Source organism: Eptatretus burgeri, chromosome 4, assembly GCF_056783735.1.
Source record: "Eptatretus burgeri isolate ZD-2024b chromosome 4, Ebu_testis_v1, whole genome shotgun sequence".
Lineage (NCBI taxonomy): Eukaryota > Metazoa > Chordata > Myxini > Myxiniformes > Myxinidae > Eptatretus > Eptatretus burgeri.
This window is the reverse complement of record NC_140964.1, coordinates 97,639,702-97,659,719: the sequence shown is the minus strand read 5'-3', so window position 1 is coordinate 97,659,719 and position 20,018 is coordinate 97,639,702. Positions and strand designations below refer to the sequence as shown.

At 41.4% G+C, this 20,018-nt stretch overlaps 1 protein-coding gene across 1 annotated transcript in view; it reads left to right on the top strand.

The window, feature by feature from the left end:
- The window catches only part of LOC147028729 (spectrin alpha chain-like), a 69,728-nt gene that overhangs the window by 42,682 nt on the left and 7,028 nt on the right, over positions 1–20,018 (top strand). The window contains exons 9-15 of the mRNA XM_085879407.1: positions 975–1,102; positions 3,355–4,794; positions 5,140–5,266; positions 7,674–7,810; positions 8,010–8,177; positions 11,941–12,090; positions 12,701–12,834. Coding sequence (XP_085735533.1) covers positions 5,203–5,266; positions 7,674–7,810; positions 8,010–8,177; positions 11,941–12,090; positions 12,701–12,805 — 624 coding nt within the window. The 5' untranslated portion in view covers positions 975–1,102; positions 3,355–4,794; positions 5,140–5,202 and the 3' untranslated portion in view covers positions 12,806–12,834. The remainder of the gene's footprint in view (positions 1–974; positions 1,103–3,354; positions 4,795–5,139; positions 5,267–7,673; positions 7,811–8,009; positions 8,178–11,940; positions 12,091–12,700; positions 12,835–20,018) is intronic.

Genomic DNA, 20,018 nt, shown 5'->3' with positions numbered 1-20,018 from the left:
CCCATCGGCTCTTCATGGACACGAGAAGATCGGTTGTAACTCCAATCATGACCTTGACATGCAATATTGCCTCGAATCGTTAAAATAAGGTCAGATTTGTGTTACTCAACCTCAGAAACTGATGAAATGATGTGCTGTTTGTATATATTGACATAAAACAACTAAAATTACGTATATTGACCCCAAAATGACCTTTAGGGTGACCTTGAGGAGTGACCTTGACCTCAAATCATTGGAATTGGATCAGAATCAGATCCCCAGACCCTCAAAACCCCTAAAAAGTGGTATTATTCATGATTCTAGCCCTTTTGGATATTTAACTAGATTGACCTCTAACCCGAGTGGTGGCCATATTGGATTTGGCCAATATGGCGGCCCCGGGGGGCACCCGTCAAAAATCGAAAACTTGTGGTATGGGCGACATCTGGGCCAAAAATTGGTGCTTTTGGAAGAATGTGAACCAAAAAATCCCGAACAGCCCTGACTACTAGCCACCTGTGGATAATTGACTAGGTGAGAGCTGATTGGTTGTTCCCTCCATTTACGGGTGAGAGACATAAACGGAGAGAATATCTCGTCTTTAAGAGACCATGGATGTCGTTGGAAACTCTCAACTCGGGCTGGATCTTCACGCCCTCTGTGATCTTCCTCCTCTGTGATCTCCACAAAGTCCACTTTCCCCTCCACATAACATGGGAGCTCCAGCTCACTGTTGCTTCCTTCCCAGTTCAACAGCTCCTTGAAATATCCTTCTCACACCTTCAATTCTGCTCCCTCTCTGTCACTCACCTCCTGCCACCAACCTGAATGACCAGCCCCCTTCATGTCCTTACCATCCTCATCATTGTCATGAGTCAATTTATTGTCTTCTTTCTCTCACCATTCTCTTCCAACTTGTTGTACACCTCCTCTTCCATATCATTCCTCACCTTTTCCACAGCTCTCAATGCTGCTTTCTTCTTCTGCCCATACAGGTGTAGCAACCCCGCATCTGGCTGCCTCCCTCGATTGCTGATCTTATCTATCCTCTTCCAAGCCTCCTTCTTTTCACCAACTGCCTTCACAACCTCCTCCGTCCACCATGCCTGGTTTCTCTCCCCAGGTGATGCACCCTTTCCTGATGTCTTTCCACACAAAACTTCTGAAATTCCTCTAATCGCCTCTCAGTACTTCTTCCACTCCTCCAAACCTTCCAATTCTTTGCTAAATTGATAACACTTGGCTCTCAACCTCTCCATGTACTCTATGAGCATGTTTCCCCCACACTTTCCCCCACCTAATAATCTTCCAACCCCTGCTCTTAACCTCCCTCCTTTTCTTCATCCATACCACAAACACCATAGGCTTGTGCTGGGTGGTAACATGCTCTCCCACCACTGCCTTGCACTCCTTAACTCTCGACAACTGTTGCTTCTTTAGGCCAAAGTCACATTTGCCATGGCGGCCGTGGGGTCTCCAAAATCTACGGCCACTAGCAATTATACGGCGGCCGCAGTATTTCCACGGTCACACAATGTAGCAGTCACATATGTTTTTAGTTTTCGGGTTGCTGCACGGCATATTTATAAATTGTGGAGACCGAAAATGTGGGGGTGCCATACGGTCTTTGATTTGATGTCGCACGGTGACCTTAGGGCGTTCCTGCGGCGCCATAGAATTTTCAAGGCAGACGCAAGGTGCCCGCAAGGCGACCGCAGGAGACCGCAGGGGGACCGCAGGGGACCCTAAGGCGAATGTGCAGCCAGACGGATGGTAACGAGTGGGTTGTTTTTTTGTTTGTTTTTTTTTACCAGTTCTTTTGTTTCGGCTTGCCGAATTGTTACAGCCAACGTAGAAATGAAAAAAGTTATAACTCCATGCTATAATTCCACGACGACCCTACGGCCTGTAAAATATAGCCATACGGCGTAGGGCCACCCTGAGGCCACCTCAGAAACTCTTCGGCCACCGCACGTTTCTGTCAATTCAGAGGGCGTTCGGCCGCCGTATCCTCGCCGTAGAGCAAATGTGACTTAGGCCTTAACACCACCAAATCCAGTTCTGTTCTATGTTGTCCACTCCGACAGGTAATCTTGTAGTTTTCTCGCTTTTGAACGAATGAATCAGCTGAGGCCATCCCATTCCTTGCCACCAGCTCTTGACCCTCTCTATTCCTCGTTCCCCACCCAAATTTACCTCTTCACCGGCTCCCTTACTCCCACATGCGTGTTAAGGTCCTCCACAATGCACAGCATCACATCCAACTCAACCATTGCCATCATCCTTTCCAGTGCATCCCTGAATTCCTGCTTCTCTGCCCCAGTCCTTCCATTTTGTGGCCCATATACCGACATAACACACACCATTTGCCTCGATCACCACCCATGCCATAACTATACGTCCCTCCCATCTTTCCACTCTGACTCCCTCTCCCTCTCCCTCTCCCTCTCCCTCTCATCATCCTCCATTGCTTCCTTTTCTCAGGTGCTGACAAAATGGGCCAGAGGTATGCACTAGGCACACTTGCTTCTAAGCTGTCTGGCCTAGGTTTGATTCCCGACCCGACTGTAAACATTGACGTCCTATATGCCCGATTACAATCACAGGCAGGGTGATTTATCAAAGCGTGTGCCCTATTTCTCGGATGGACGTTAAATTGGGCACCCCATGTGTTGGCTTTAGTTGGTGGACGTCAAAGATTGAAAAGAGTAGGCGAGCTATCACCGGCACCCAAAAACAAATTCCAAAATTGTCTTAATTACTGTTGGGAGAGGGATGGCAAATGACCCAGCATGACCCCAGACCAATATACTGCTTCAGCAGAAGCAACGCTTTCACACAAGAATATGGTACAGATCAGATCGGAATGTTCTCAAATTTTATGCACATCCCCTCCCTCACCCCCATTTTTCACCACCCTTCCCTTCAGATGCTTACAAAAGAACTATTTCAATTTTAATGCAAATTCCAAAAGCTGAGGACTTTGAGAGTTGAACATTATCGATCTTTTTCACTTATTCACAAGTGAATATAAACGTTTATCTGCCCTTGAAACACATGCATTACACCGATCACACTTGTTACAATCACAAACAAGCTCTGGCTGACTGAATTTAAATTAATGGGAACATTCATTGAAGTTCCATTTTTGCTTTCTGGTGCATTTTTTTTTTTTTTGTTCTTCCTATAATAATGCAAAGTGAAAAAAAACAATTGATCAGATTTCTTGTTTTTATACTTTAAGCTTTATTTGCTTCTGTCTTTTCTGCCTCTATTTGCTTGAATTTTCTGCCTTTTCAGAAAACGGCCATGATAATTTACCATGTGAATTGCCTCTCATATTCATGATGTATTTCTTCCTCATGCCCACAATAGGTTCTTGAGGCTGAGACCCGGTTTCAAGAAGACCGGTGGATAGCACTGGTCCAGAGAGGAAATAAACTATATGGACATGACCATCCGATGGCCAACAAGATCCAAGATACTGCTGAAGGTCTGCAGGAGAAGCACAAGAAGCTGCTTCATGTGCTGGCATTCCGTGCAGAGGGGCTGCGTCACACTGCTCTCGTGACACAGATAAGCATGATAGAAAACGATGTTTCCTTGATATCTTGCAGCCTTTGTACCACATAATAAAAGATGGGAAACGTTACAAAGAGTTGCATATAATTTGATGACATTAACAAAGAACGCTTCTGTAAGGTAAGTGAAAAACCTTTCAAAAATTGGGCATAAGATTGGCAGATACAATTTAACATAAATAAATGTTAGGTTCTGGGAATGGGTAAGAACAATGAAAATAGGGATTGCATGATGTAAGGGGCAATCTTGAAGTGTGTTACACAGGTGAAGGATCTGTGGGTGGTAATACATATGGGGGCAACAGCTATGGTTGAAGCGAATTGAGTTTTTGTTTTCATTTAGATAAAATATAAATAAATCGAGGTAGTTTTTCACACTGTATAGCAATTTAATGAGGCCTCATCTAGAATATTGTGTTCAGTTTTAGTCACCACATCTGAGGAAGGACATAGCTGCCATAGAGATGGTACAGCATGAGATCTCAAGCTATGAGATTGATTCCTGGTCTCACTAGTTTAGGTTATGAGGAATAGTTGAAGGAGACCAGACTTTATACATTGGAAAGGAGGTGATTGCGATTCTTTGAGATGTTTAAGATAATGAAGGGTGTGGACAAGATAGGTGAAGTGGAATTTTTTTTAGCAGAGTGGATTGTGTTTATACCAGGGGCCATAACTTGAGGGTATAGCAGATGAGAGTTATGACCGTTTTAAGGCAGGGATCTTTCAGTCGGTGAGTGGTTAATGCATAGAATGGTCTCCCTGGAAAGGTAGAGGCAAGTGTGGATGGGTAGTTTTAAATGGGTTTTATATAGGTACCCAGATTAATTGGGGATAGAAGGGTATGGGGATATTGGCAGAACTTATATGAAGCTTGTGTGGATGGATGGGTGGTGATATTGGGGTTGGTGCAGTGCAGGCCTGATCGGCCGATTGGCCTCCTCACATGCTATAGTTCCTTGTGTGTCCATGAGTTACTTCAAAGACTTCCTTTTGTATTTTTTCCCTTTAATATTTGCTGCTGCAGCACTTTGAAGAAGTTGATGACGTTGAGTCATGGTTGTGTGAAAAGCAACAGGTGCTGGCTGGTGGGGAACGGGGATGAGATGAGGCAGGCTCCGAGGTTTTACTCCGCCGACACACACGTCTCCATGGAGAGATATCTTCCGCAGCAACAGACATCCAGCATCTGGACAAGCAGGCTTCTGGCCTTATTACTCGAGCCCCTGAAATCGTGAGGGTTGTCTTTAGTTAATTACAACATCATTTTATTTCTTGCTTTATTTATTTAAATTGATGTCAGGTTGTTATTGGAATAGCTCAGAGGTGGCATACTTGCCTTTGAGCTCTCTTATCTGGCTTCGATTCTTGGCCCTGTTATTACCTGCCATTTTGGTGCTTTGCTGGCAAAACATCACTTGAAACAAAAAAAGCACTGAAAAATGAAATAAATATCCCCCCCCCCCACCCCTCTCCACCCTATATCTTATAAATGATGCAAACCAGCAGTCAGACTCTGCATACACATTAATTTATGAGGATGATGTTTAAAATATGGTTTATTATTTTCTGAAAACAGACCGAAGCAGATGGAGTGGTTTTGGAGAATCGCAAGAGTGATGGCAAGGTGGGATCTGTGACGATGGAGTGTGAAAGAACCCAGGGGCCAGAGGTGCCACGTGTGGTGATATTACACAACTATAAAGGTAATTTGCATCACACTTCAGTTGAAATGCCATGTTCTTCTTGGAGAAGGTTAAATTGAGGATTTTTTTTGTTTGTTAATTAATTGACTAATTGGAAGAGGACAACATTTCTGGTTGGACAAAATAATATATTAATCGAAAGTTCAGAGAAAACCCCATGCTGTCTTGAGGAGTAAAAAGGAAGGGTCTTTTAAACTCTTACTTTGCGTTTCCAAGTATGATCCATATTTTCGATGAGCCACCATTTTATTTCAACCTCGATATTTCCTAATACTTGAGAGCTCGAGCGGTACATTTGATTTGGTGAGATGGCATCATATTTTGTCCAAGTACTGCTAAACTGGAGGTTTTTGGAAGTGCCAACATATGTGTTCTGCAGTGTTCAAGTGGATAATTAAATTAAAATAAAAGTTCAAAAGGCTGTAGAAAAATATAAACTTCTTTCGGAAATTTACTGCCATCGATGCACCGATCTTTATGACATCCCCAACAGTAAGGTTCCTGTTTGGAGTTATTTTCAATCTTGTTTGACTGCCAGGCAGACAGAAAAAGTAAAACAATTACCTTATCCCTGTCTGCGCTGCACGATCGGACCAAATTCAGAGCCAAAGTACTGCTAAACTGCGGGTTCTTTTTCCCATTCATGTTTCAATTTGTGTTCAAAATATAACATTCAATTGAAATTGCCATTCCTCTGTCTGTCTGTCTACAAATGTCAGTTTATGTTAAGGCCCAGTCATACCTTGACGTTTTAGCCAGCAATGGCAACGTATTAAAATGTATGTAAAACGCTGGCTTACGTTGAACTTTTGATGTTTTTTTTTAAAGATTCGGACGTATTCATAACGACTTGGTCTTCTGCATAACGTATTAGTAATGGACACAGAACGTTTCGTTGTGTTATAGATAACTTATACCAACGAATGCTGAACCTGTTGTCAGCCTTCACAACCTATGCCCAACGAAAGTCTAACTTAGGCATAGCGCGCTGCACGCATCGCCGACGATGACGTGGCGTAGGTTATGAAAAGGCTGCAGCACAACGATTCAAATCATAACCGCCGCAGAAATGGAAGTGTCAACATCGCAGTCACACCTTGGCGATCTTGCCAGTGTATGCCGACCTCTGAAAAATGCGTCAAACGCTGGCGCACTTCGAATACGGTATGGGTAAGTTTGGTATGAGTGAATAGAATGCTAAAGTACGCTATCGTACGTCTTGTAATTTTAAACATGTTGAAAATTTTACGACGTACTTGCCATATGACACATGCTCCGCATGCGATGGGAATAAGTTGTACGCACAATATGCGATCGTTGACGCACATCGACACACGTTACTTGTAAGGTGCTCATAAGTCAAAACGCGTCAAGGTAATGGTTAGCGTCAGTGTTCCAGACTCCCGTTTTTTTTTTTTTTTTTTCTTCGGTATGACGGTGTACAGTGTACAGTGGTTATGATTTAAATCGTTGAGCGGCAGCCTATTAATTATATTATATTATAACCGCACTAGAAATCGAAGTGTCAAAATCACCATCATACCGAAGGAAGGAAGAAAAAAAAAACAACAAAAAAAAAAAACGGAGTCTGGACACACTGACACTAACCATTACCTTGATGTGTTTCGACTTATGAGCACCTTACAAGTAACGTGTGTCGACGTGTGTCAACGATCGCGTAACGTGAGTACAACACGTAACTCATAGGTTAGAAATAAGTTTCGGGTACGCTAAACATTACCTCAACGTGTTTCGACTTACGAGTAACTCACAAGTAACGTGTGTCAACGATCGTGTGACGTGCCTACAACTTATGGCCAGCGTTATGCGGAACGTGTGAGTCATACGCTGGCATAAGTCTTAAAATTTCAAGCATGGAAAATTTGAGGACAACCGAAAAGTACAACGTTTAAAGCCAGCGTACAACGACGTATGGCAGTGTTTTGCAGCATGCTCTCAATGTTATCAAAACTTACCCATAACGTATTCGACGTGTACCAGCGTTTTAGACAAATTTTCCAAAAATCGGCATAAGCTGGCTAAAACGTCAAGGTGTGACTGGACCTTTAGACAGATGGACAAAGTGAACCAATTGCTTAAGCCTGATTTTCGCGTTGCGTGCACGGGATAAAAATTAATTTAGTCGTTGAAGAAAGCCATTCTATGGCAGAAACGTTTGATTTACACCTTTTTCTAAAAAATATTTCTGGCATATTTTAACTGGAAAGTTTATTTGCTTTTGGTCTTCTTCATAATTAAAAATCTTGATGAATCTTCACAACTGCAGTGGTTATACATCATGGCAATTGCCTGATGTGAATAAATATTCGTTATGATTGCTTGTCATTGGCCAAGTGATCAATGATTGAGAGGCTTGCCATCTTCTTTGCATTTCTTCCTCTTTCAGGGAAAGACTTCTCAGCAGCCAAGTCTGAAGTGCTACTGCTTCAGAAGAAGGCAACCAATGACTGGTGGCAAGTGAAGAACAGACAGGGACAGCGAGGGCATGTGCCAGCCAAATACTGCAAGGAAATCCCATCCCAGGTTAGAGATACATCAGGTTAGTAGGAGTGGAATAAAAAAACATTTTGTTTTGACTTTTGAATATCTACTCATTCAGTATTCATTTAATTTGTCGTGGTGAGTCTACTTTGCATTTGATGTTCTTTCTTTTCTCTCACTTAATCCTTTATCTCACTCTTGTCCTGGCTTGTAAGATTTTCATACTTCTTGGACTTGTCAGCAGATTGCAAAGACACCAGTATTGGACAGACTCAGCAACTCCATGAAGGGAACAATGACTCCTATGAAAAGTCCACTTGGCATTGAATCGCAACATGACCGACACAGCATCAAAGATCGCCAACAGAATCTTAATGGGATGTACCAGGAAGTTTGCCATATGGCAGAGGTACTAATGATAAACTCTTACCCTCTCTCTTTTTAATATCCTCAAGTAAGATAATTAATGAATAAATAATTTGCCAAATTCTTGCAAAATGTCATATACGTTTCAACCAATTCAGCATGAACATATATCATTTTAGAACATACAGTACAACAAACAGTATTCCACAGATGCTTTATGTTTACATGAACAAGGAATTACAAACTACTCAATGTATTTGATATTCCATCAAAAATAAGATTTGATTTAGAAGATGCTGATCACCATTTTCGTGAACAAAATTACTTCCCCTTGCCCCCACTTTCCAGCACCTGAAGCTTATGGAGAAACTTCTGAATACAAAAACTATCCTGGACAAGAATGTGAATAGAAAAATGAACACAATATCGTCGTGTGGGGGGGGGGTTAGACCGACCTGGTTGGAGAGCCAAACAGTTCTACCTTGGAGGCGAGCACGTGATCCTTGGAGATTTTGGCTCACTCGCGATGGGAGCGGCGAAGACACGTACCAGAAGCATTTACCACGACGGAGGACAAGGGCTTATACTCGAACCCACGACAAATAGACAACACAAGCAAAGTTAATAAATAGGGGTTTAATAAACAGGAATCAATTGTTTTTATAATGTAAATAAATCAAAACGCGATAATGAGATAACCTAAATTCCTATTTGAGGTGCCTACGTAAGAATTTAATACAGACAAGGGGACAGAATGAATAAAAGAATGATCCTCCCTTTCTCCCAGCACTTAGCTGTGTGCTTAGAGATGAGTTTCTGAATCTTGGGGTTTGCCAAACTGTGTCGTCACTGCATAGGAAACTGCGTCCAAAATGGTGCTAAACAGGATTCGCGCTGACTTTTTTTTGTAGTGTGGAGGGTGGCCAACCAGATCCTCTGTCTCAATTGCATTCCTCACAAAACCTCCCTTTTTGCTCCTTGTTCGTGTCCCAACTGCCGATTCTAACTCGATCCTCCTCTCTTCTCTGACATCACCCCATCCATCCTCCACCCCCAGGGACATGGTCTCACTTGTTGTCATTCCTGGAGGTGGGGTTTTCGCCTGCTTGGAAATGTCTGGCTCAGTTGTTCTAAGGACGTGATTCCTTTTTATCGCCGGTCTTGAAATGCAAAAACATGGAAAAAGGTCACAGGAGGCAATCACATCCTGGGAGAAATTAGCCTTAGACTCTACCTAAATTAACACAGCACCACCCCCCCCCCCCCCCGTGGCGACATGTAACACTTAAGCTCACAGTTTCCCATCTTAAGTTGCATCAAAATGTCTCATATACCTCCACTGGCCATGCTACTCTTTGGCGAATACTCATTCGTTGCACTCTGTACAATTCTACCTTTACTATGAAGTTCTTCCATCTTCCCCACAAACATTATTATATACTGGATTTAAACCTGGTTTCTTGAGCTGGGCATCATGTGACAAATTAACACCATATATGGGATGTAAAGCTGGCATTCCCTGCATCACGAGCTCGGTGTTCAGATGAGGACATTACAAGGTCACTTTGTGACTAAAAATTGTGAAAACACCACTGATAATATATTCACTTTGTAATGCCTTCACTGTATGTAACAAGTAATATAAAATGTGGACTATTCCTTGTGCCTTGACTCTCTATATACTCTTGAGTTTGTGCACAGTGAATTGGTTTGAGATGTGCATGAGAATTTTGTTGAAATAAGGGGACAAGGAAGAAGAACAATAAAAGAGGTGAAAATAATGATGCAAAAAGGTACAAGTTGTGATAAAATAAATATGGGGAGAAATTTCGTTGATCTTGTCGAAAAAAATTTCGAAAAAACAGTTTTATTTATCTTGGCCATTGACCTTTTACGTCAAGCCACAGACTTAAAGATCATCTTTCATCACTTGTATTTTGAGTCATTTTAATAGCCTTATGCTACTGTCTATAAATGAGTAAAGCTTATGGAACAGAAAAATGTTTTTCATCATTGGCCTGATTATTGGAGGTTGTTGGGTTGGACTCCGATGCAGTGAGGAACAGCCTTACATTGGACTGAGCCTTGAAGGGTACAGAGGGCAGGGCCTCGTTCCAAAAACTTCTCTGGTACACAAGGAACTGTTACTTAACACCAGGGTCAAAGTAACTTCTGCACTTGATTGTAACCTTCAAACCGAATGAATACTTGAAGACTGATCAGATTTGCATATGTTATACATGCACTGATAAAGTTTAGCAGTTGCAAAAACGAAACCCGTTCAACAAATCTAAATCGTACAAGTCTGAAGATGACGATGATTCACGAGTGGTATTTAACGATGTAGATTGTTTCAGAAGTCAAGGATGAGGCAATTTGATAATGTTTGACCAAGTTATAAAAATGATCAACATGATGTGGTACGAGTGACAGGTCATTATCTGCAAAATGTCGAAAACCCGTTTTCGTTCAACAGCTTTCAAAATTTGACCTTTGCATAACTTTTAAAGGTCACAAAACAATGTTGCGGACATTAAAATAAGGAAACAGGATACGTGCTATAGCTTATTGGAGTTAGTTCATCGAAGAAGGTCGAAAACCCGGTTCGATTCCCACAATTTTGAAAATTTGTCCTTTGTGAACTTTAAAGGTCAAAGGTCAAGGATCATGACCTTTGGTGCAAAACTTCCCCCGGAACATTCCAGGAACAATATAACGTCATATAGGCTATATGGCATTTCGCACTCCTCGGATTATCCATACTTTGATGAAATCAGTGTAAAAACAAACTTGAAGGGGGCGCCACGGGCAAGGTGTTCGAGATAGAGCAAAATTCTTTCAAGACTTTAGGTGGGGAATGACTTCAAGATTATGCATAAAAAATATTGTCATCCAAGCTCTCAAAGTTTGGTCGGTCAGATGATTTTTATGTCAAAATTCGCAATTTTCTAACTTTGTGACCTTGTGACCTTGACCTTGGGACGAAAATAAAAGATTGAGCTCCGTGGGGCTATGCAGGTGCCATTGGGCTAACCAAATACTGAAGCCCCTGCCAGATTCGACAAACCCCTCGGAGAAAATAATTTTTTTATGTCAAAATTCACAATTTTCTAAGTTCGTGACCTTGTGACCTTGACCTTGGGACGAAAATGAAAAATTGAGCTCTGTGGGGCTATGCAGGTGCCATTGGGCTAGCCAAATACCAAAACCCCTGTCAGATTCGACAAACCCCCAAGGAGAAGATGCAAATTGAAATCGGCTACCCCCTAAAAACACATGTTTTTTGGGCGTGGCTCCGCCCATAATGGGCGCACCACGCCCATTCTCAGGAAAACACAACTCGATCATGATATAAACCTCCCACCAAAATTTTATCAGGATCGGATCAAACCCCACGGAGCTATGCTCGGGACAGACAGACATTCAGACAGACAGACACACAACAATAACGAATATAGTGGTCACTTATTTTTTTCGTGAAAATATTTTTTCGTGAACCAATAACAAATGTCCATGACAGCAGGACATTTCACCACTCCACCTCATGGGAATTAAAAATAAATAATAATAATAATAATAACAATTGTAATAATTAACATGATCAAATTTCTTGAAGTCAAATTTTTTTAAATCAATTAAAAAAATTTCATATTGTTGAAATTTAAAAACACATTGCTGTTGTTTTGCTGGTCTTTTGATTTCGGCTGTACTTGAAGATTTCAAAGTTATTGTGCCTCCTTCAGCAAGCAGTGGACAATGGGAAGATTTCAACCTTTCAGTCTTTATTTGAATCTTCTGCCAAACAGGATCGGCAACGAAAGCTAGTTGAAGATGGACAGCTGTTCAAGTTTCTGGTGGAATGTGACATGCCAGACTCATGGATGGCTGACATGGAAAATATACTCAGCAGGAAACCACATGCTGACAACCTGGATCTCCTTCACCACCAGTTTGAGGTGGAAAAGCTCACATTTTATACCCCCTCTGTTACCCCTATTTCTGAGTTCTTCTGCATTATGCACATGTAACCATTTATTATTTGTTTTAATTTGTTTTCTGATAAAATATGAACAATGAATCAATATATATGCACAAAATACACAAGGTCTGCATTCAATCAATTTTTCTCAATTATCATGAAACTCATCTCGCAGACTATTCATCATAACTATCTCAGACTATTCCTCTTAATGACAGTTTGCTGTGTGATAATTCTTTTGAATGACTTACTCCTTCCAGTAACAAAAGTGACAATGAATGAAGCACCATAAACAAATTAAACATAAAAGTGTAAACCAGCCTATTTCAATCCACTGCAGAACAAAAGCCTCCTCAGCCCATATTAAAGGTGTTTGGCATATTCAGAATGTTTGACAAGTGAGAGTGAGCAACCACATGGGACTCAAGCCCATATAAGCCAGTGGAGAAATATACAAATATTTAATCACACAGCCAGATAATATTTTATCATTAGTGAATTGGAACTTGAAAAACTTCCATAAGTGTAAAAGAAAATATCAATTTATTCACAAATGTATGCTTACCCTATTCCCTTCCTGTTCACAGGGCTTACTTGCTGACCTGGCAGCTGGAAAGAGACAGCTGGAAAAGGTCGATGACATGGCAAAAGGGTGTATACAGCGCAGACACGAAGAGGAGGCCAAAATTTAAAAAAAACGACAGAAGGAAGTCCATTCCAGGTGGGATATCTGTGAAAGAAGAACACCTAACCCAATGCCCCTTTTGAGGGGAACGTGCCACTGTACAATATTGGCAGTGCAATCTGGTATCAATACAATGTTGGATTTGTCCTTTCAATGAAGCGTGTTGATGTGCTGAGAAAATAAATTATGAAGCAACTGGTGATCACTGATGATCATTGAATATCATAAATAATAGCAATTGATTTGTACTTGGAAATGTGAAGGTAAATCAATAAATAAAGAAAGTGGGTTTTACTGTCAATAAAAGTGCATGTGTGTAATACAATTATAATATGTTCAATATTGCAGGGGCAAGTGTTCGTTGGTCAACTCATTTGTTGGCCACTTATCGAACACGACTTCTCCATATGTGGTGTTAGTAATTGTGTTGTAAAGCTGGTGGCCCCATTACAAGACTCCACTCTTATGGAGATGTGCAGAGGCATCAGAAATTGATTAATAAAGGTGTCAAACTTTGGCATTCTTAGGAGAATGACGGCACAATATCGTACAAACTGAATGTCCATTTTAAAAAAGTGAATGAATTGCGTGAACAATTTCAAAAACGACAGCAAGATGAGTGAGTCCCCTTGTCAGCAGACATTCATCCATTCTTTTGAAAATTCTTCACACCATTCATACACATTTTCCCACTCCATACAGTTCATACCATATTGTGCAGTCTTTCTCCGAAGAACATCAAACTTCTTGTTGCCTTTACGAAGAAAAACCTGATGACATCCTCACTGATCCATCAGGAAATACAAGGATATACGAGGACCTTTAGTGCATGTGGAGGCCATATTTACCATCATGCCCCACGCTGCATCAACCCCAGAAATCATCACCCATCTCCACACAGGCTACCTTCAAGTCCTGCCAATGTCCCTGAGCCCCTCTTTATCCAATACATAGAGGAGGCACCTATCTAAATTCTATTGAAAGCAACTGTATCTCTTATTTCTGCTACAACTACCTTTGTGTAGTGATACCATTCCATGCATTAACTGCTCTCTGACAGAAAGGCCCTTGCTTTACTAATGTTCGAATGGCCCAGTCACACCTTGACGTTTTAGCCAACGTATGCCGATTTTTGAAAATTTTTTCGAAAACGCTGGCACATGTTGAATACGTTATGGGTAAGTTTTGATAACATTGAGAGCACGCTGAAAAATACTGCCATACGTCGTTGTACGCTGGCTTTAAACGTTGTACTTTTCGGTTGTCCTCAAATTTTTACATGCTTGAAATTTCACGACGTATGCCGGCGTATGACTCACACGTTCCGCTACGCTGGCCACAAGTTGTATGCATGGTCTGCGATCGTTGACAGACGTCAACACATGCTACGTGTAAGTTAATCATAAGTTGAGACACGCCGAGGTAATGTTTAGCATACCCGAAACTTATTTCTAACCTATGATTAACGTGTTGTTGGCACGTTACGCGATTGTTGCCACACGTCGACAGACGTTACTTTTAAGTTACTCATAGGCTGAAAGACGTCGGTATAATGGATCGTCCTTGCGTCAGCGTCCACGGCCAGGGCCAAGACACTTATTTGCAGCATTCTTCAAACTTTTCTTCGGCATGACGAGGATGTTCACACTTCGATGTCTAGCTTGGCTATGATTCCAATTGTCCATCGGCAGCTTCTATTTGAAATAGTTGAGTTTGAGCGTTTTCACACGTTCAGAAGAAACGCTTCAAATTTCCAAACCCCAGCGTGAAAAAATAAAGGCGAGTGACAGCATTTTAAATCGTTCATTGTAAACAATGAAAATAGTTGAGTGGTACCGTTTAAAAGTCGTTGAGTGTAAAAAAAAAAATCCAATTGTTGAGCGCAAGCGTCTACTTTCAATGGTGGAGTTTGAGCGATTTAGCACGTTCCATAGAAACGATTAAAATTTCCAAACCCCAGCGTGAAAAAATAAAGGCGAGTGACAGCATTTTAAATCGTTCATTATAAACAATGAAAATAGTTGAGTGGTTCCGTTTAAAAGTCGTTGAGTGTGAAAAAAAAAAAAATCCAATTGTTGAGCGCAAGCGTCTACTTTCAATAGTGGAGATGCAGCCATTTAAATCGTTGAGTGGCAGCCTATGAATAGCAAACCCCACGTCACCGGCAAAGATAAACTGCCGCACGATATGGATAAGTTAGGCTATCGTTGGGCATAGTTTGTGAACGCCGGCTACACGATAATTATTCGTTGGTATACCATATCTATGTTATCAAAGTGCTCTATGCACATTATTAGTTCATTGTGCATTTGTCCAACCCGTTATGAATAGACCTAAATCGTAAAAACAAGCCATAGCTCATTGTTGAAAAAGCCCCATAAAAAATTAGCCGTGAAGAACTTCGAATAATGGTGCAAAGATGTCTCCTACCCATGGACACGTGGACGCAAGGAGGATCCATCATAACCCACACCCTCCCCCTCACACTCACCTACTACTGCCAACATGAACAAACTACTACTAATAATAATACTGATACTGATACTGTTACTGCTGACATGGACATCGACTCAAAAAGGACTCGAAAACACCGTTGGGTTCCCCTTTTATGAACACCAATTTTATATACCAATTCCCAAAATCGCTGGGAACACGTCTTTATATGGCAGTTGCAAGTTAGAAACGCGTTCATTTATTTTTTTGTCGACCGGAAGACGTCATTGGAATACGTCTAGATACGTCAATGTGTGTTGGGACTACGTAAAGAATTGGTTCAAAGCACGTCAAACATAAGTTAGAAATAGGTTTCGCGTAAAAAAGACATTACCGCGATGTGTTTCGACTTATGAGTAGCTTATAAGTAGCCTTTGTGAACGTATGTAAGCGTCCGCATATCGTGTGTACAACTTATCCCCATCGTATGCGGAACGTGTGTCATACGCCAAGTACGTCGTAAAATTTTGAACATGTTTAAAATTTCTTGACGTACTCTACTTACTACGACGTATGACTACGACGTATGATAGCGTACTTTAGCGTTCTACTCACGTATACCAAACTTACTCATACCGTATTTCAAGTGCCCCAACGTTTTGGACACATTTTTCTTAGGTCGGCATACGCTGGCAAGATCACCAAGGTGTGACTGCGATGTTGACACTTCCATTTCTACGGCAGTTATGATTCGAATCGTTGTGCGTCAGCCTTTTAATAGGCTACGTCACGACATCGTCGGCGATGCGTGCAACGCGCTATGCCTAAGTTAGACTATCGTTGGGCATAGGTTGTGTAGGCCGACAACAGGTTCAGCATTCGTTGGTATAAGTTATCTATAACACAACGAAACGTTCTGTGTCCGTTACTAATGCGTTATACATAAGACCAAGTCGCTATGAATACGTCCGAATCTTTAAAAAAAAAAACATCAAAAGTTCAACAAAAGCCAGCGTTTTACATAAATTTTAATACGTTGCCATCGCTGGCTAAAACGTCAAGGTGTGACTGGGCCTTAACTCTCATCTTATTTACTTTTAGGCTATGGCCCCTGGTCCCATCAATGTCTATTCTTCTGAAAAACGCTTCCACACTTATTTTGTCCATACCTTTCATTATGTTAAACATCTTTATCATATCCCCTAATTACCATCTCCTTTCTAGTGTATAAAGCCCTGTCTCATTCAGCCGCTCATCATAGTGAAACGGAAGACCAAGAAGGAACCAGAATAAGTAAAGAGCAAAGATGGAGTCATCAGGAGGAACCTGGATATGATTCGGGTTTCAGCCGCTACTCCTCAACTCTCAAACCCATCCTGGCGTGGCCAAGTGAGCCTTGCAGAAAAATTCTGCAAGAATTCACTTCTCCTTCTGGAGTTAGATAAAGAAAGAGAGTAAAAGATAAAAGAGAAGAAAAAGCAAGAATTAGAATGAATAAAGAGAATTGTGAAAGAAAGAAAGAAAAATATAATAGAAATAGAAAGAAATGTGAGAGGAACAAAGATGTCAGGAAGAACCCAGACAGATAGATTCAGCAGTTACTCCTCAGGCTCAAATGCAGCAACATGTACAAGCCACTAGAGGTCCGTCAGCAGGAGAGCACAGTCCACACAGCATCAGGATATGGTACAAATATAATGAAACGGAATACCAAGAAGGAACCCAAAGAACTAAGTTGCCCCAGAATCAATCTAAAAGCCCTATGCTGAGCCCTCTGCATGGCAGATATGCCCTTCCCCAGATGCAGTGACCAAAATGGTGCACAATATTATAGATGAGGCCTCGTTAAATTCTATACAATGTAAACACTACCTCTTTTGATTTATAATTTATCTCACAACAAATATAACCTAAAACCCTGTTAACTTCATGTTTAGCTGCTTGGCGCTGTGCTGTCTGCTTACCCCCACCACCATATTTATTACCACCCCAGATCCTTCTTCTGTGTGACATGCTCCAGCACTGTTCCTTTTATTATGTAATCCATATTTTCATTATTCTTAACCATCCCAGCACCTTATATTTCTTTATGAAAGTCTTTTGCCCAATGAATGAAGGTACGTAGCTCGACTTTCCTGAATGTGATCATCCCTCTCTCTCTGCCATCAACCTTACCTCCAAGTTTGTGTCATCTGAAAATTTATTAATCCAACTCTTAACACACACCACTATCAAAATAATTGATGTAAGTTATGAATAATAATGCTACGAGGTTCCCCACTACTTGCATCCTCCCACTCACATCCACTCTTTTCTACTTCTCACGAACCCAGTTTCCAATTCAGTTAGTCATCCTACCATCCCTCACCTGAGAAAACAATCTTCTATGTGGTACCTTTTCAAATACCTTTCGAAAGTCGAGATAAGTGGTTCTTCACCTTTTTTGGTGCCCGCACTCCTTTGGTTCTCAGAATATTTGTAATTGAACCAGCCGGCATGTTTGTACCCCCAGAAATGACGCGTCGCACCCCCAGGAGGTACTTGCACCCAAATTTAAGAACCACTGGTCAAGCTATGCGACACCACTGCACTTCCCTCATCCACAGTCTGAAACTGCTTCATAAAACTACAATAAATTTGTTAAACATGACTTTCCTTTCCACAAACATCTCCCTGACCTGTCACTTGATCATCATCAGGGTCTCCATCCATGAGAGAAAAACGGCAGTGTTCCCAAAGTTGATTGACAGGGCTGGAATCCAAACTGATGGTCAAACATCAGGCTGTTTGAAAAGAGGAAACATAATGTCAGCAGCTATGATGGACTCTGACCTTGCTTGGAATTTGAAGTAAACTCACTGGCCTGTATTTATAATAATCTTTTTCTGCACTGCTCTTTTGAATGACAGTATATTCTCCGTCTTCCAGGCGAGAGCAAAATGGAAGAGCTCGAGCAAAATTATTTAAATGCTTCCCCTTATGTGTTCCTCAATTAACATCTCCAATACCTTTCCCACGACTGAAGTCAAGCTAACAGGTATGTAGTTCCCCAATTCTTCTCTGGAAACTTTCTTACATAACGATCTTACATTTGCTACTCTCCAATCCTCTGGTACCTGTCGTGATTCCAATGAGCTGTTAAAGATATCGGTTAATGCTACACTTATCTACGCTGCCATTTCCCTCAATATTCTGGAATGCATATTATCTGGCCCTGGAGCTTTATCATCCCTTAATTTTCCTAGCTGTTTCTTTACATCTTCTACTCTTACATGAATCTCTTCTAAAAGCCCTTGCTCACCCTTGAGATAGATACTCCCAGCTATTGAAAGTTACCCTGACTGTTCCTGTGCAAATGTAGAAGAAGAAAAACCATCTTTAATAAGGCTGCCACCTCACCCTCATCATCCACCAATTCTGTACTATTACTCAAGGAGTCCACACTCTTCATCCAACCTTTCACCTCTTGTAGGCTTAAATAATAACTTGCTGGTATGTTAAATATTTTGAGCCATGTCCTTTTCATATTCTATTTTGTGAAAGAGATGCGATTCTGTATAAGGATATTGATTTGGAACAAAAAGCGTGTAAAACCTGCTCACAGCAAGCTTTTGTGTCGAAAAAGCTTCAATTAAGCAAACAAGTCTTTTTACAGGAATGAGGTTCCAAGTGTAATATCTGTTGTTTTGCTTCGTGTAAGCGAAAGTACACACTATTTGATGAAACACACACATTTCTGCATTATGATATAGATTTCTTACAAAAAGCATGCAAAACGTTTTTTGGCTTGCCAAATTATTTTCTGAATTAGTCTCTGTTTCTTCCTATACTTATCTGAGTTGGACTCCAGTCCTGTTACTTTGTATTTGGTGAATGCATTTGACTTAATCCTAAATTACATTGCACACCTCCCTGCTCGACTACTTTCTGCCCCTACCTTTACACCTCACTGGAATAGACCTATGTGGATGGAGTGGGGGAGGTGGAATGAAGAAGGGGGGGGGGGTAATAGCTAGATTGTGGAAAGTGTAACATGGACTGTGTGTTTCGGGTACGTGAGATTGCCATGTAATAGCGACCTGTTCAGTTAAGTTGTATGTAATATACTGGCAGGAGTACCTGGGGAGGAGGGAAGGGAAGGGGTGGGTCTCTCCTTCAACCCCTCACCCTCCCACTGCCTCCTACCACACCCTCCCCTCCCTCCTCCCACCCCTCCATCATATGTGCACCAAGAGGGTGGTGAGTGTTAACCTTAAAGATAGTCATGATAAGATTGTATGGTATAAAGCAGGTGAGGCCAGGTGAGGAATTGTGCATGGAAATACACGGGAAAGTGCCACATGCTTTCCTAAAGCCGCTGTCACACCTTGACGTTTTAGCCAGCGTATGGCAACGTATCAAAATGTATGTAAAATCCTGGAGTACGCTGAACTATTGATGCTTTTTTCCATTTTTGGGCATATTCATAACGAGTTGGACGTATGCATAACGTATTAGTAACGTACACATAACGTTTCGATAACATATAGATAACTTATACCAACGAATGCTTAGCGTCTTGTTGGCGTTCACAACCTATGCCCAACAATAGTCTAACGTATGCATAGCGAGCGGCAGCGTATCGCCGACGATCACGTGGCGTAGCCTATTAAAAGGCTGCCACTCGACGATTCAAATCATAACCGCACTAGACATCGAAGTGTCAAGCCGCTGTCACACCTTGACGTTTTAGCCAGCGTATGCCGACGTATGAAAAAATTGCCGAATACGCTGGCACACTTCGAATA